General features: G+C 36.2%; 1 protein-coding gene across 3 annotated transcripts in view; it reads right to left on the bottom strand.

The window, feature by feature from the left end:
* Positions 1–14,072, bottom strand: part of LOC129266156 (presequence protease, mitochondrial-like) — a 53,593-nt gene that overhangs the window by 24,600 nt on the left and 14,921 nt on the right. For all 3 annotated transcript variants that reach the window (XR_010293872.1, XM_064100869.1, XM_064100880.1), the window contains exons 7-10: positions 13,039–13,199; positions 11,244–11,370; positions 9,272–9,360; positions 2,360–2,488 (exon numbers count right to left, since the gene is read on the bottom strand). Coding sequence is in view for 2 of the 3 variants with exons in the window: in XM_064100869.1 (XP_063956939.1) it covers positions 2,360–2,488; positions 9,272–9,360; positions 11,244–11,370; positions 13,039–13,199 (506 nt within the window). In the remaining variant the exon portion in view is untranslated. The remainder of the gene's footprint in view (positions 1–2,359; positions 2,489–9,271; positions 9,361–11,243; positions 11,371–13,038; positions 13,200–14,072) is intronic.

The following is a 14,072-nucleotide window of genomic DNA, read 5'->3' as shown; positions in this document are numbered from 1 at the left end:
AGCCTACACTTTATATTGACAAATGCGCAATAACCCCCCCCCCCCCAAAAAAAAAAAAAAAAAAAAACATCCGCCAGTCACATAAAATGATTTCAGTAGCTTTCCAGTGCCCCTGGTGCACTTTGAAACCCCCCCCCCCCACGTTCTTTCATTCTCTCATCTTATTGCTATTATTTTTGTCTTCTTTATATTTCAAAGGAAATAAACAGAGAATAAAGCAATTTAGAACACCGTTTATCCTCTACTCTTTCGAAAATGAAAACGTCCTTGTAGTTCTTGATCTCGGCACTCCCCAAACAAAAGAAAGTAATGGCGGACGCTCAAACAAATCCCTTATAAAAAGAGCAGGGAACAAATAGCCAACGCCCTGAATAAAATGAAGATTAGTGATTTCGTCAGGATGACCTACTGCTTTTCGTATTTAGCAGTACAAAAAGCTCTTAGGAATACTGCTTTTCATATTACGACAGTAACATTTAAACAATGTAAATGTCTACTTGTTTATTGACAAAACATGCAGGCGCTTAAGAAATGGCAAGAACGTTTTCTTCTTGAGCATGACAGCACTTTATCAAAAAAGAAATACTTCGCCTTTTTGTATACGTTTCCTGAAGGGGGGGGGGTGTATACTGCCGCCTCCTACCGACTCCAACACCCCTGTTCTGTTTTAATTGAACGATTAAAAAGAAAGAGACAAAACGGGATACAAATCTTTCATGATTTATTTATTAATTTTGTTTTCGACTGAAAAAACCCAGAACGGTTAAAAAAATGAATAAAATGGAGGAACATAATAAAACACTTTTAATTTAGATGTTACAATTTCATTTGATGGAAATAATTTACTTTCTCTCATTGTGACGAACAGTAGTCGGTAGCATGGTTATTTTGGAGGGAAAAAGAAGATAAAGAAAAATGAAACGTAGAGCGAGACGAGGAGAGCGTTGGGAGGTATGATTTCAGACCCACTATATAATTTGAAACTTATTTACACCCTCACTCTTTGAAATTGCAACGGAAAACATATCGAATACTGGTATGTAATCTTCAGGAACAATTTTTTTTTAAAAATACAAACCATAATTTATGAAAAGATACCAAAGACGATATTTAGTGAAACGTTGAGGCCACCGTCTTGAAGGCCCCCCAAAAATCACAAAATAGTTTCGGACTTTCGTTGCGCGGTGTTAAATCATCATCATCGCACTTGCAAGGGAAAATTCGCGCTTTTTTATTCATTCTGGAAAATAAAGTTATTTGGTATGCTGTGATTTCACCCAAAACGGATTATCGTTGTAATTATACACTTTGCAAATGATCTCTCTACAAGGAGGTAAAGAGACAATTCATGAGTAGCAGGACAATAGGCAATGAAAAAAAGCACTAGAGCAGACAACAAAGCGGTATCGATCGAACCCGACCTGTCCGCGCGTGCTGATTGCCCTTACGCATTTTTGTACACAGCGCCTATTGACTTGGGGGAAAAGCGAAGATTTTACAAAATAACACGACTTTTTCCTCATAAATTTCTTAACTATTCTGTTGATTTGAGAAGCGAAACCTGTATTTCTAGAAAGAAAAATGTCTGATCTTTCATCTTTACATTTACTAAAAATCCTGAAAATACATCAGTTTGGCGCAATTAGCAATTGATTGGGAAAATACCGCCACAGATCCAAATACCAGCAATGTACCAAAACGGCTCCGCCGCAGGGAGAGGTAACGGGATTCGCGGGTCCGCACGCAAAGGGTTAACAATGGGCTACATTATGCATATCTAATGTATGCATTTCAAACCACAGTAAAAAAAAAAAAAAAAAAAAAAAAAACCTTTGTAGATTAGAATTATGGTATTTGAATGATTTGACACCAAAGCGCAACTGCTGAATTATGCAACATATATGTAGACCTCATTCTCATCTACTTTCTTAAACCAGTTTTAAAAATGTGGAAACCAGTTTCACATGTACATGTAATTAGAACACTCACAGCAGTTAAGGAATGAAGATGAGAACGGGGTAAATTCATATTGCACACGATGAATCTTAACTGGGTTTCATTCAAAACAAGTTTGCGGTGATTATTCCCGAGTCACGTTTTTTTTCTGTTCAAACTTCACAAATATGGCAATAACACCAACTACCCATTACTCTCCACTGTTTTTGGTGGTGGTGGTTATGTTCTGTATGTTTTTTTTTTTCATTTTGATTCCAACTGTCCCATTTACTTTGACAAGACTAATATTGACTTCAGCAAAACAGACTGAAAATATAATTTACAGATGACTTTACATATATACAATAAGCTTTTATCTCTTCTTTTCTTGGAAGTGTTAAGAATGCTGACCATGGTGACTTACCCAATACAGGGAGCATAATCAGATCCAATACTAGATCCTATAAGAGAGTGATAGAAGGGCGCCGTTGGACCATCTACCAGGAGGGAGCCAAGAATCTGACCAAACACTAATTCCTCTGCATCAGTAACACTGGAAGGGAATGACATAACAGTCCGCAGATGAGAGATATTTTCAAACATAAAGCACTATCAACACACATTAATCAGATCTATATATCATCATTATGATATAAAGCATATTAAGAACAACCATATGAAAGGCAAAAATATGTGATTCTGGTTATTACAAATTACTCAAGAAAAAATAAATGATATAATAAATATGTAACATCATCATCATGGTCCTCGTCACCACCACATACCTGCAAACCCATTCGAAAAAATTGTATTTTGGGGCATTTTTTTATGATTTATGAATTAAAAAGTGGAATAAATCATAGCAATATAATTTTTAACATTGGAGAGTGGAAATCATATTTTAGTACTCAAACACATTTAGTTTTAATACCTCACTGCTACATGTATGTATGTATTCAGGATATAGTGCACATATATATGTGTCGTACGTCTTGAAAATTGTATCTCGCACACGTTTCCCATTGGGGTCTATTGGCTAGCTGGGTGTATAGAGTGGTCTCTCTCATAATATAAGGGCTGGGCTGGGCTGGGCTGGTTTGGAGTGTGTACATTGTACACTGGTCATGATGTACAGAATGGTTTTGAAAAGATACTGGGCGCAAACTATCTGCTGTGAGGTTTCAACAAATATTGAAGCAGATTCCATGTTCATTTATCACATTTCCAATTTTTATGTGTTTGATTGCAAACATGTGGCTATGGATTTTCGATAGAAAAATAAATCTAGTTGGATTCTAGATCATCTTTAAATGGACTGATTTGAGAGACTGTGTGACTTGCCAATTTAGTCTGTAGGCCTACTGCCATTGTATGAGACTCCACACATCATCGAGCAGGGATCATGGACAAAGTTTTATTAGGGTAAGTTTCTTTCTTTTTTCCATTTAGTAGACAGATGCTGGTTTTGACATTGCATTGCACTTTTAATTTGAATCCAAGAACTATTTCCCTTGCACTTTGAATCAATTTTCCGATGAATGACTCGACAGTGTCAGAACTGACATGGAGGCCTTCAATAGGTTGTGTTTGTGTATAATTGCACAAAAAGGTGTGACAAGTATTTTATTACAAATTTACACTTGATTTACAGCCCAATTGCAAAATTTTGTAGATCAATTATTTCCTACAGCAGTTTTGTTTTGTGTGCATAGCACCATAAGTCTTCGGACTTTGTACCACGAGGTCCGGGTTTCAAATCCCACCACAGCACTCGTGTCCTTTGGCAAGGCATTTATCTACATTTGCCACTCTCCATTCAGGTGTACTAAATGGGTACCTGGTAGGAAGTAAATGCTCAATGCGCCCGATCAGGGTAGCCGTGCTAAACCTGGGGTAATACCATGCAGCGGTTAGAAACATTAATGTAATAAGGGGTGTATAAATGTTGCATATCATTGTTATTATTCTAGCAGAGCAAGACTTCAGGCGCCATTTTGACAACTGTGGCAGCGGCATTGTCAAATTAATGTAGCCATACATTCATTTGTATGTCCATATGTGCGGGATGGGGAGACTTTTTTTAGGAAAAAAGGTAACTCAGACTGGTTTTGGTTAATGAATTTGTTAGAATGTGTAAATATTCATTCAAAAATACTCTACTTGATTTTATTCTGTCCAGGGACCTGTTGCATTAAAGTTCATTTTAATATGGTAACTTTGCCATCCAATGGGAACTACCATGGTAATGATGATCGACAGCCAATCAAAACCAAGAATTTCATGGAAGTTACCATTGGATTGCAAAGTTACCATAATATATAGTAACTTACATGCAATGGGCCCCATGATATTAAAACATATTATGATGACAGTGCTAAATAAACAATAATAATATTATGAAGAAAAAATAAGTTATATTATAAACAAGGTGAAATTATTTTTTGCTCTGACAGATAATTTTTTGAGTATTAATTATATATGTATGGTTTTTTCACAACTTAGGTGGCAATCACTCCACAAAGTAGTGTGCCGGTTACTGGACAATAGGGATGTACTGCTGGAGTTCTTCGAAAGTAAAAGTGCCACTAGATACAAAAGATAGGCAACAAGGATCTGAGGAAGTTTGTCCAAACAAGAAACAGAAGATGGCAGTTACAAGCAAAGTGTCATCTGCATCTACCTTGTTCAAGAACGTGTCTACTAGTCAACCGTCAAGGGCTAAAAATACCTCAATATCACAACAGAAGTTGTACTTAATTAATCAGCAATTAAGTAACCCAGACTACCAACATTCTGCTTTGTTCTTGAAAGCTGTGATAGTTTTCTGAAAACCCTATCCAAGCAAGTTCACCATTTCAATTTTTTGTTTGTGTATAATTTTTATTGATTATTTTTGCACAATTTCAAATTCAATTTAAAAATTTCAGTTTTTATTCTATCACCATTTATTTGCACGCTTTCATAATTGTGAAGTCCAGTGTTCATTTAAATCATTTGTTATCATATCTTTCTTATGTGTAGGTTTTTATTTTGAATATTGCAAGTTTCTGATTTAGGATAAAGATTTACAACTGGCAGTGAAATGCCACATGTTTGTGCAAAAGTGTGACTCCAGGGTCATTATTATCATTATAGAATTTGATTTGTTAATTCACAGGAAACTCTTCAATGCTCAAGAAATAAACTTTGAGAGAATCTAAGCATATAGTGATGAAGGCTGGTTATTAAATGAAAGCTATAAGATTGTAACATATCTAAAATACCTTTAGATTACTTTGTATATGTGTATGTCAAAGCCTCAATTGTGAATTATCCTGAATTTAAATTTTGCAAATTCATCAGGCCTGGTGAAAAAGCTCTACATGGGGATGTCACAAAGCTGAACTTGAACGATACTGCATATCACAAAGATGATCGGGACATTCAAATTGGCTATGAATGTCGCACATTCCTGAATAATCACAAGAAAGGGATGAATACAGATGAGTTTTTCAAGAGTGTGAAAAGCATTTACATCAACAGTTCTACAGCTTACACAATGGAACACTACCCTATGAAAAATGATGTTCTCTAATTCATGCAAAGGTCTTAAACATCAAAGACAGGATGAATATTGGATTTGAGTCCGTAGAATTTTTTGCCAAACACTTCAGTGTGGTAGAGAAAGAAGCAACGGATGAGCTACAATCAGAGTTCAATCTCTTTCAAATTGACAGAGAGAAACAGCAAAACGAAGACATTAGGATCAACCAGAAATGACATCACATTAGTCAGATAATAGATCCAACATCTGGACAAAAGAAGTATCAACTGCTTTCTACAGACATGACAGCTATAATGGTAACTTTCCATAGCAATGCAGATTGTGAGAGTGTTTAGAATGGAAGGAGAGGTACTCAAATCAGTACAGAGACACTCAGCTCATTGATCGCTCACACTGGCAAGGGGAGCAGAAAAGAAACATGTTACACTGCATCGAACACAGATGATGTTCTCAAGTATTGTAACAGTACTACCCATAACGCCCAGAAAGGGGCCAAGCAACCACTGGCCAGGAATGTAGAACTACTCAAGTTTTTGTTATTTTTCAAAGTACATACTGTATGTACATTCTTGGTCGAGTTCAGGTGTTTAAAGTTTCCATACAAGCTGAAAAGTAAAGTCAAAGTGGCTCCTCATTCTGCAGTCTGGTTTAACCTAGACCATGGTCTAGAGAGCACAGTTGGCTCAGTCGGTAAAGCGCCTGCCTGTCGAACCAAAGGCCGTGGGTTCAAGTCCACCCCGGGCGGATGACTGAAGCCCAAGTTGTGTGTAAACGTCTCTCCCCTGTTCCATAGATGCAGGCTACGTTACAGAGGAAAACACTCTGTACCTCGGTTAGGATGTTAAATGGAGGTCCCGTGTAGAGGAGAGTCACCACATTTGCACGTTAAGGACCCACTGCACCATTCATATAGGAATAGGGGAAACCCCAGTGTAGTAGTCCACCTGCATGCCCCCAATTAGTTATATCGGGAGGAGAGACGTGCGGGTCATAGTGAATTGCTTTTCGCCTCCCAAGCACAGGTGACGCCAAACAAATAATAATAACTCAGTGCTAAAATTAAAGGAAGCTAAAGATGTCAAGAAATAGTTTGCATTGTACCTTATGTTTACTATGTTTACTTGCAAAACCTATTTCAATTATTATATCCAGAGAGTTATAAAGGATTTGAGTATAAAATGAGCTGATAAATTGAGCTGCAATGTGCAGATTTGTGACACATCTTACTCTCCAAAGTTAAATCACAATTTTAGACCAGAGTTTTATCAGTTCAAACCTGAGTACATAATATGGGCATGTGTGTTTCAAAATCTTTATTGTTGTGAATCATTTTGTCATCATTGCTTCCTATTTTGCATAATTAGATGTCACTGGATAGTAAATCTTGTTTCTCATGTGTTCTGAAAATAACAAATAACAAATGAACATGGTGTTTTTATACCTATACTAGTTTCTTTTGATAACTGGTTTTATTTATCATCTTTTCTTAACGACAGTGAAACCTGTCTATAGTCTAGTAAACACCCAAGTGGAACACAAAACATGGCTGGATCTATACACACAACCTTGGGGATCAGTATTGTTACTACTTATTATGTAGGAAGGTGACTGCTACAATGTATAGAGTGGAGGATAATGAAAAAAAAAAATACTTATTGCTTTGATTCAACACCTATCAAACAAATATAGTGATCAAAACTTCGAGACAAAGCAGCCTTTGTCAAAAATAAGTGAAACAAAACAACAGAGTTGTCCTGAAGCCCGCAACACAAAGCTTAGCAATGATCGTAGAAACACCTTTCTACCATTGATTCCATTGAATACAATACACAATCAATCGAGAAAATTAAGCGTACGATTAATCGCTAACCGTTGTGTTACGGGACCCTGAACTCTGTTCATACAGCATATTTTTGACAAATTTTTGTCCGCCTCAAATCTTAGTAGGATCTGCTATCCAAAGTTCACCAATGTTCAACTACGCTGTTCGTTCTGATTTGACAGGCATTTTCAATAGACTATGTTGTGGAATCTGTTCCTGTTGTGATTGCGAACACTCGCTAGTAACAATACTACAAGACATCTATACAGAAATAATCTAATCTATTACTATTCATCTGACGACTACAAAGATGTCTTAAGGCCACCGCACACCTTACGACCCAACTGGTCTACGACTGGTCTGCGACTGAGTGAATGGAGATGAATCGCAAGGTACATGTAGTCATAAGCATTGACTCCGCACACCTTGCAATCCGACAACACTGCTGTCGGTGACTCACGTATGCACTTTGCTTGCCGGATAGAAAAAAAGACTGCTTGCCCAATTTGTTCTATAATTTTTCATTATGATGGCACTACTCTTATTTTTAAAGGTCATACAAAATAACAACAATTGAGAATCGTGTACCGTATAAAAGAACACACATTAAAAAGGATATTTTCAGCAACGTAGGCCCGAGTCATTACATTTTATTTTGAAAAATGTTTTGCTATTTTATGGGTGTTTAAGGTTTAAAAAAAACCTTCACCAAAAGTTGTTAAAATTTCATATTTTGCATCTTTAAATCCACGAAATGGTTATCTGTTTGCCATACATGTATTTCCTTAGAATTGTTTTCATTTAGTTGGAAACTATAAAGAACTTAGCCAGTGAAAAATATTCAGCTCTTTATTAACTCTGAAAAAAATTGTTTTATGATGTAAAAAAAAAAAAAAAATCATCAGAAGTGGAGTGGCTAAAATTTTACATTTTGCATCTTTATTAAAATCCATGAAATGGTCATTTATTTTCCATATTTCCTTGAATTTTTTTTTTATTAGTTGGAAACCTTCAAGAAAATTAAGAATATTCACCTCTCTCTTGTCTTTTCTTCATCATTTTATGATGTTGCACTCTACATGTTGTACTAAAATTTGTAGTCCCACATGTAGACTTTCATGTTTTTTTTCATGGTGTTGCAACATTAACAGAAAACGATTGTTGATCGTTTGACCGTTTTGATCATTTTACACTTGGTCAACACCATGAAAGTCTACATGTGGGACCACAATAAAATAAAAATTTAACGAGTGTAACATCATCATACATTAGAGTCAAGAAAGAGCTGAATGTTCTTCATTTTTCGGTAGTTTCCAACTATTAAAAATCAAAACAATTTCAAGGTAATATGGAAAATAGATGGCCATTTCATGGTTTTTCGCAAAATGTGAAATTTTAGCCACTTTTGGGGGGGGGGTTGCATCGGCAAAATTGCAGTTATTGCACACATAGAACCTAAGGATGCGATGTCAAGGTTTTCGAACGAGGTACTTGGCGATAAATTATTGATAATTGGCGCTGATTTTACATCAGTTTCCACTGTTTTTTTTACTGGTTTGACATAATATGAGTGATAGTTGTGATTATCCAAAAGATATGGAAATTTAGAGGGTCTATTGCGTATGCGCGTTCCATATCATGTACATGTATGCATCAGTATTTAAGTGTAACTCTGCATGTCTGATTGGCTGGAAGTTGGACTGAGCTTGCAATCCAGTTGTAAGGATCTGACATGTCGAATCCTTACAATTTGTCTCTGACTGGTCTGTGACTCTCAAGCCGACAAGAGCTGTGACGTCACATTTCTCTTCACTCTGTTGTAGACCTGTAGAGTTGTAAAGTGTGCGGTGGCCTTTACTTTCATCTGTGAATTTCTCCAAACACAATTGAATACCACACTCCACTGAAATCATTTCAGCATGCAGACATGACAGTAAATACCAGAAAAATTAAGGAAAGTTCTTGCTTACTCTTTGATGACGAAGCTTGCTGTCAAAGTGGTCTGCTTATTTTGATCAGGTGCCATGGGATCTGACGGGCAGTACACAGTATGTTCACGCTAAAGGATGAAAAAGAGATAGACAGATTGATAAATAGATATATAATTAGATAGATAGGTAGATAGATAGACAGATACAGAGAGAGAGAGAGAGAGAGAGACAGACAGACAGATAGATAGATAGACAGATATAGAGATAGATAGATACATAGATAGATAGATACATGTAGATAAAAAACAAATATATGTACTGTACATACCTCTACATGCATAGAAGTTAACAAGGTGGTGACTCTTGCCTTATCTTTTAACCCCTAGATGACCTCTGACCCACATGAACACACAAATGGTATTACCAAACAATCATTTGTACAAAGTGTGAACACAATTGATGCAGATATAAAAAAATGAATACAAGTTGACCAAAAACTTTAACAAAGTGGTTCACAAACCACAAGTCTTGCCTGATTTTGCAATCAAAATAACCTGCAATATGATCTTTTGAGCTTCAGATGACCTCTGGCCCTATCATCCACATGTGGTATTACCAAAATATCATTTGTATCAAGTGTGAATGCAATTGATGCATAAATCAAGAAATGAGAGTAACTTGAACACAATCTTTATTGGTGCACATGGTCTCATATCATTTGATGTTTTGACCCCCTTCATGACCTTTGAACCCATCATCTTCATGAACACACATACAGTATTATCCAAGGACCATTTATACCAAGTGTGTACATACATGTAAATGATGCAAAAATAAATAAATGAGAGCAAGTTAAACAAACAATTCAACATTCTTGCAACAGAGCAACAGGAAAAGTGATTTCTTTACATGTAGGTCTCTGCCAAACTTTCTTTTAATAGGTGAAACAAAAACTAGATTGAGCCATGACTTACAGGAAAAGTATTATACATGTACCACATTGACAATATGTAAAATGATGTCAGGGAATTGAAATTCTAAAAAGGCACAACATTCACATATCAGCAGTAAATGTTCAAGATATTATTAAGTTGTGACAATTTGTATAATTACTTCTTTGTCAGCAGAAAGGAAAATGAATGAATATATCATTAATGTTAGATAATAAATTCCAAACACATGTATTATTTGTTATAGCAATATTGGTTTATAAGGAATGGCATGTATATAAACATACAAATAAAGGCCCATATTCTCAAAAGAGGTTTCGATTGTACATGGTACAAAACCATGGACTATGCAGATATGTTTCACTAACACGCTTCACTTTAAGCGCACTTTGCCAAACGCGCGCATTTAATTGGATTTAACTTTGTGTATGTGATGAAATAAACGTAATTATGTTAAAAACTCTGCATAGTCCATGGTTTTGTACCATGGCACAATTGAAACCTCTTTTGAGAATACCGGCCATTGAGTCTGGTACATGGGCTTGTAAATAGCTGCTCATGAGAGGAACTAATGGAATTTCATTTCTGAGTACTAATTAATGACAAAAAGAAGCTGCTGAAAACTGCTTATCTAATAAACGAGAGCCAATGGAGTAAATTAGAAAGTCAAAAGGGGCCTAAGCTTTCGATCCTAGCAGAATCTTCGTCGGAGGCAAAATGAAAATCAGCATTAGTTGGCAAGCTCTGGAAATGGTGTCAATTGACCATGATTTTAAAGAATTTCTTATGAAATCATTGTTTGCTGCGACAGGTAATCAATTTGCCTCTGTAAACTATGGAAAAATGTCACTGAGCTTCGTTACATCATTGGCCCTATTCATTAAACTTGTTATGATACCAAATTTGCAATTACAGTTAATAAAAGCCACTGAAATTCTTCGATCCAGTTAGGTGATAGTGAACTTGTTAATGGAATTGTGCATTTGTTATTATGACAAGTCTTAATGAAAAGGGATCCAGGTCTAAAATTAGCTGTAATTGGCTTCAAAGTAATTACATACTGGACTAGTCCATCTCGTTTCATTCGGTACTTCTGTATGTGGCTGCAGACGTTCAAAGCGGGACAATGCCTTCTGTTCAATCAACTCTAGATGGCGCTCAAGGGGTAGATCACCGTAAGTATAGAACCTGCAAAAGAAATACTTCAAGATGATAATTGAGATGAAAACGTTCATCGTGTTAAACTAGCGGTGAGGGGCAAACCAGGTTTAACGTACTCCAACAACTCAGGCAGTCTGCTACGCAATAAATGATCAACACTGTTGATACTATTAATAGTATCCCTACAAATGTCAAAATATATCCTAATTGCATGGCCGTGTTGACCCAAGGGTTCATCTATCTAGACTTAGTCCTCGTGATCTTTCCTGCATTCATCTTTTTCCAAAAAAAAAACGAAACGGGAGTTGATTTTTCAAGGCTACACTGTCATGTTGGTTTTCTTGTGCCAAATACTTATCAAGGAATAGGGACAATTAGTGTGAATTCTCATACTTGCAATTCATTTTGGAAAATTATTGCACAAATGCTTAACAGGATATTGGTTAGACCATAATTTGTTATGAATGCTGGGTAATCTAGCCTGCTGACATGTACACTGTACATGTATAGCAGATCATGCAAATTAGAAAGCATGACACATATGAACAGCATCATTTCACATTTCAATCTTATTGCTACTACCTGTACCTATATTTCAAAACCTTGGAATACATGTATATGTCTATTGCTATAACAATACTCATTTGGTTCAATTTTTGGTAATTCCATCGGGTTGGGGCTATCTTTGTTAAATACGAGAACTGAAAAACTATGTCCTATTTATTAAACTAGGCAAATATTATACAAATATACCAGGCTTTGAGTAGTATAGCAGGAATGATTTTGTCCGAGGTTGGACTTGCAATACTATTTTTCCCGAGGGGAGAAAAAGCCCTGAGGGAAAATTAGTAATTTTGCCAGTACAACTGAGGATGAATAATCCCCTCTATTCTTTTGATATAAAGGCCCTGTATATTTGTTTTATATCCTACATTTAATAAGTTAGAACAATAGATCTTGATAATTTAGTCCTTGTACACTTAGTTCATCCTTTTTTAATCTCAACCATAATATGGATAACGCGCTGCGCTGACTGATCTACTTTTCCTGAAGCCACGCACTCAGCGGGATGCGGATTTGTGCCTGCGCCGTCCCTTCACGGGACTTGCCCGGAAGAGACACCTCGCTGACCGGCGCACCCGAGAGATTGCATGATCTGTGACATCAACAATGGATTAATGCACTGTTAAATCATACAAGTCATGTAATAGCAAATTTTCTTGAGTGGGCATTTTGTTTCAAGGGCATATCTAGAATATGTATGGTCACATGATGCCTTTTGAACCAATCACTATAAATAGAAGATTTAATTTATGTGGGAAATAAATGCCAATAATCATTTCAGCAAAAAAAAGGCAGGTGGGTGTTTCATAAAGCTGTTCATAAGTTTATTAGAACGACTTTAAGAACGACTGGTTATCATTTCTTGTGGTAAATAGTATATACCAAAATGTTCATTGGCGATGGTTTAGGGTGTAAGAAAGGATCACCAGTCGTTCTTAAAGACGCTCTTAACTTACAAACAGCTTTATGAAACAGCCCCCAGGGGCCCGTAACACAAAACTTTAGCAATGATCGAAAAACATTTTTCTATGATTGATTCCATTGACTACAACGTACAATCAATCGTGATAATCAAGCGTACAATCAATCGCCAGCCTTTGTGTTACGGGACCCAGGTCTGCTTTCTCTCACCTGGAGTTGCTTGGATGGTAGTGGGTAGCATGAAAGTGTTTGAGTTGATCCCAGGTTAGATCGGGGATCCTGATTGGTTCACCTCCACTATTGTGTGAATATGTATGAGATGGGAGGAGGCTACTCTGTAGGCTGTGGGCAAACAGCTGATCAGGACTTGACTAGAAATAAAACACATTTAGAAATGTACGCAGCAAACGACCAAATTAGTATATTTTTATTCTTGCCGTTATAATTGTTATTATCATTACCAATATATGAATTACAAGGCCATTAATTTACGATAGAATTTCACAATTTCATGAAGGATAGAATATGCATAGGTTGTCTCCTTAGCATATAAAACTTTTAAGTAAAAAACAACACAAATTACGGGAACATGTAGGGAAAGTGATTTTCCTTTTACCAATAAATTAAAATATAAGATCTGTTTTGGTTCTTATTTTTCTGGTGAATAGTCATTAAATATACCTTTGCAATACTTAATTCATGTATTAGCTGTGTGCATTTTCTATCACGAAACAGAATTTCCCTTCAAGATCAAGTTTGAAACAGAATTACATGCATAAGTTTTCAGAAATGGAAAAGGCTATGCATGTATTTTAAAATGAAAAATCACTGTAACTAAATATGCTTCTTCCACTCAAGATATATTCATTAACAGTATAATCACAATTCTCAATCTGCACAATGGGTTCATATTTTGTTGTATGAAGCAGCATACCATAGCTACATGTATATCTATTGTATCCATCGATTGGGGGTGCAGCCTGCATGGCATCATTGCCTTAATAAAGTATACATCCAAAGAATCAAAAGTATTTTATAATGACTTTATGTGGTCATCATTGTAAAGGGGAAGTATTACTGATCAGATATATAACTTCACTTTTCAAAATAGTGATCAGAGATTGCAGAAATCAGCTCTCAAAAATGATTGATTTTCATGCCATATTTCTGCCTTCCACCGGTCCTCTTGCGAGCTCCAGCTGAGTGACGTCACACAATGAGCAGTGAGCAGCTGAGCTGACAGC

The sequence above is a fragment of the Lytechinus pictus genome, chromosome 1, assembly GCF_037042905.1.
Source record: "Lytechinus pictus isolate F3 Inbred chromosome 1, Lp3.0, whole genome shotgun sequence".
NCBI classification, from domain to species: domain Eukaryota; kingdom Metazoa; phylum Echinodermata; class Echinoidea; order Temnopleuroida; family Toxopneustidae; genus Lytechinus; species Lytechinus pictus.
This window is presented reverse-complemented; position numbering and strand designations above follow the sequence as displayed.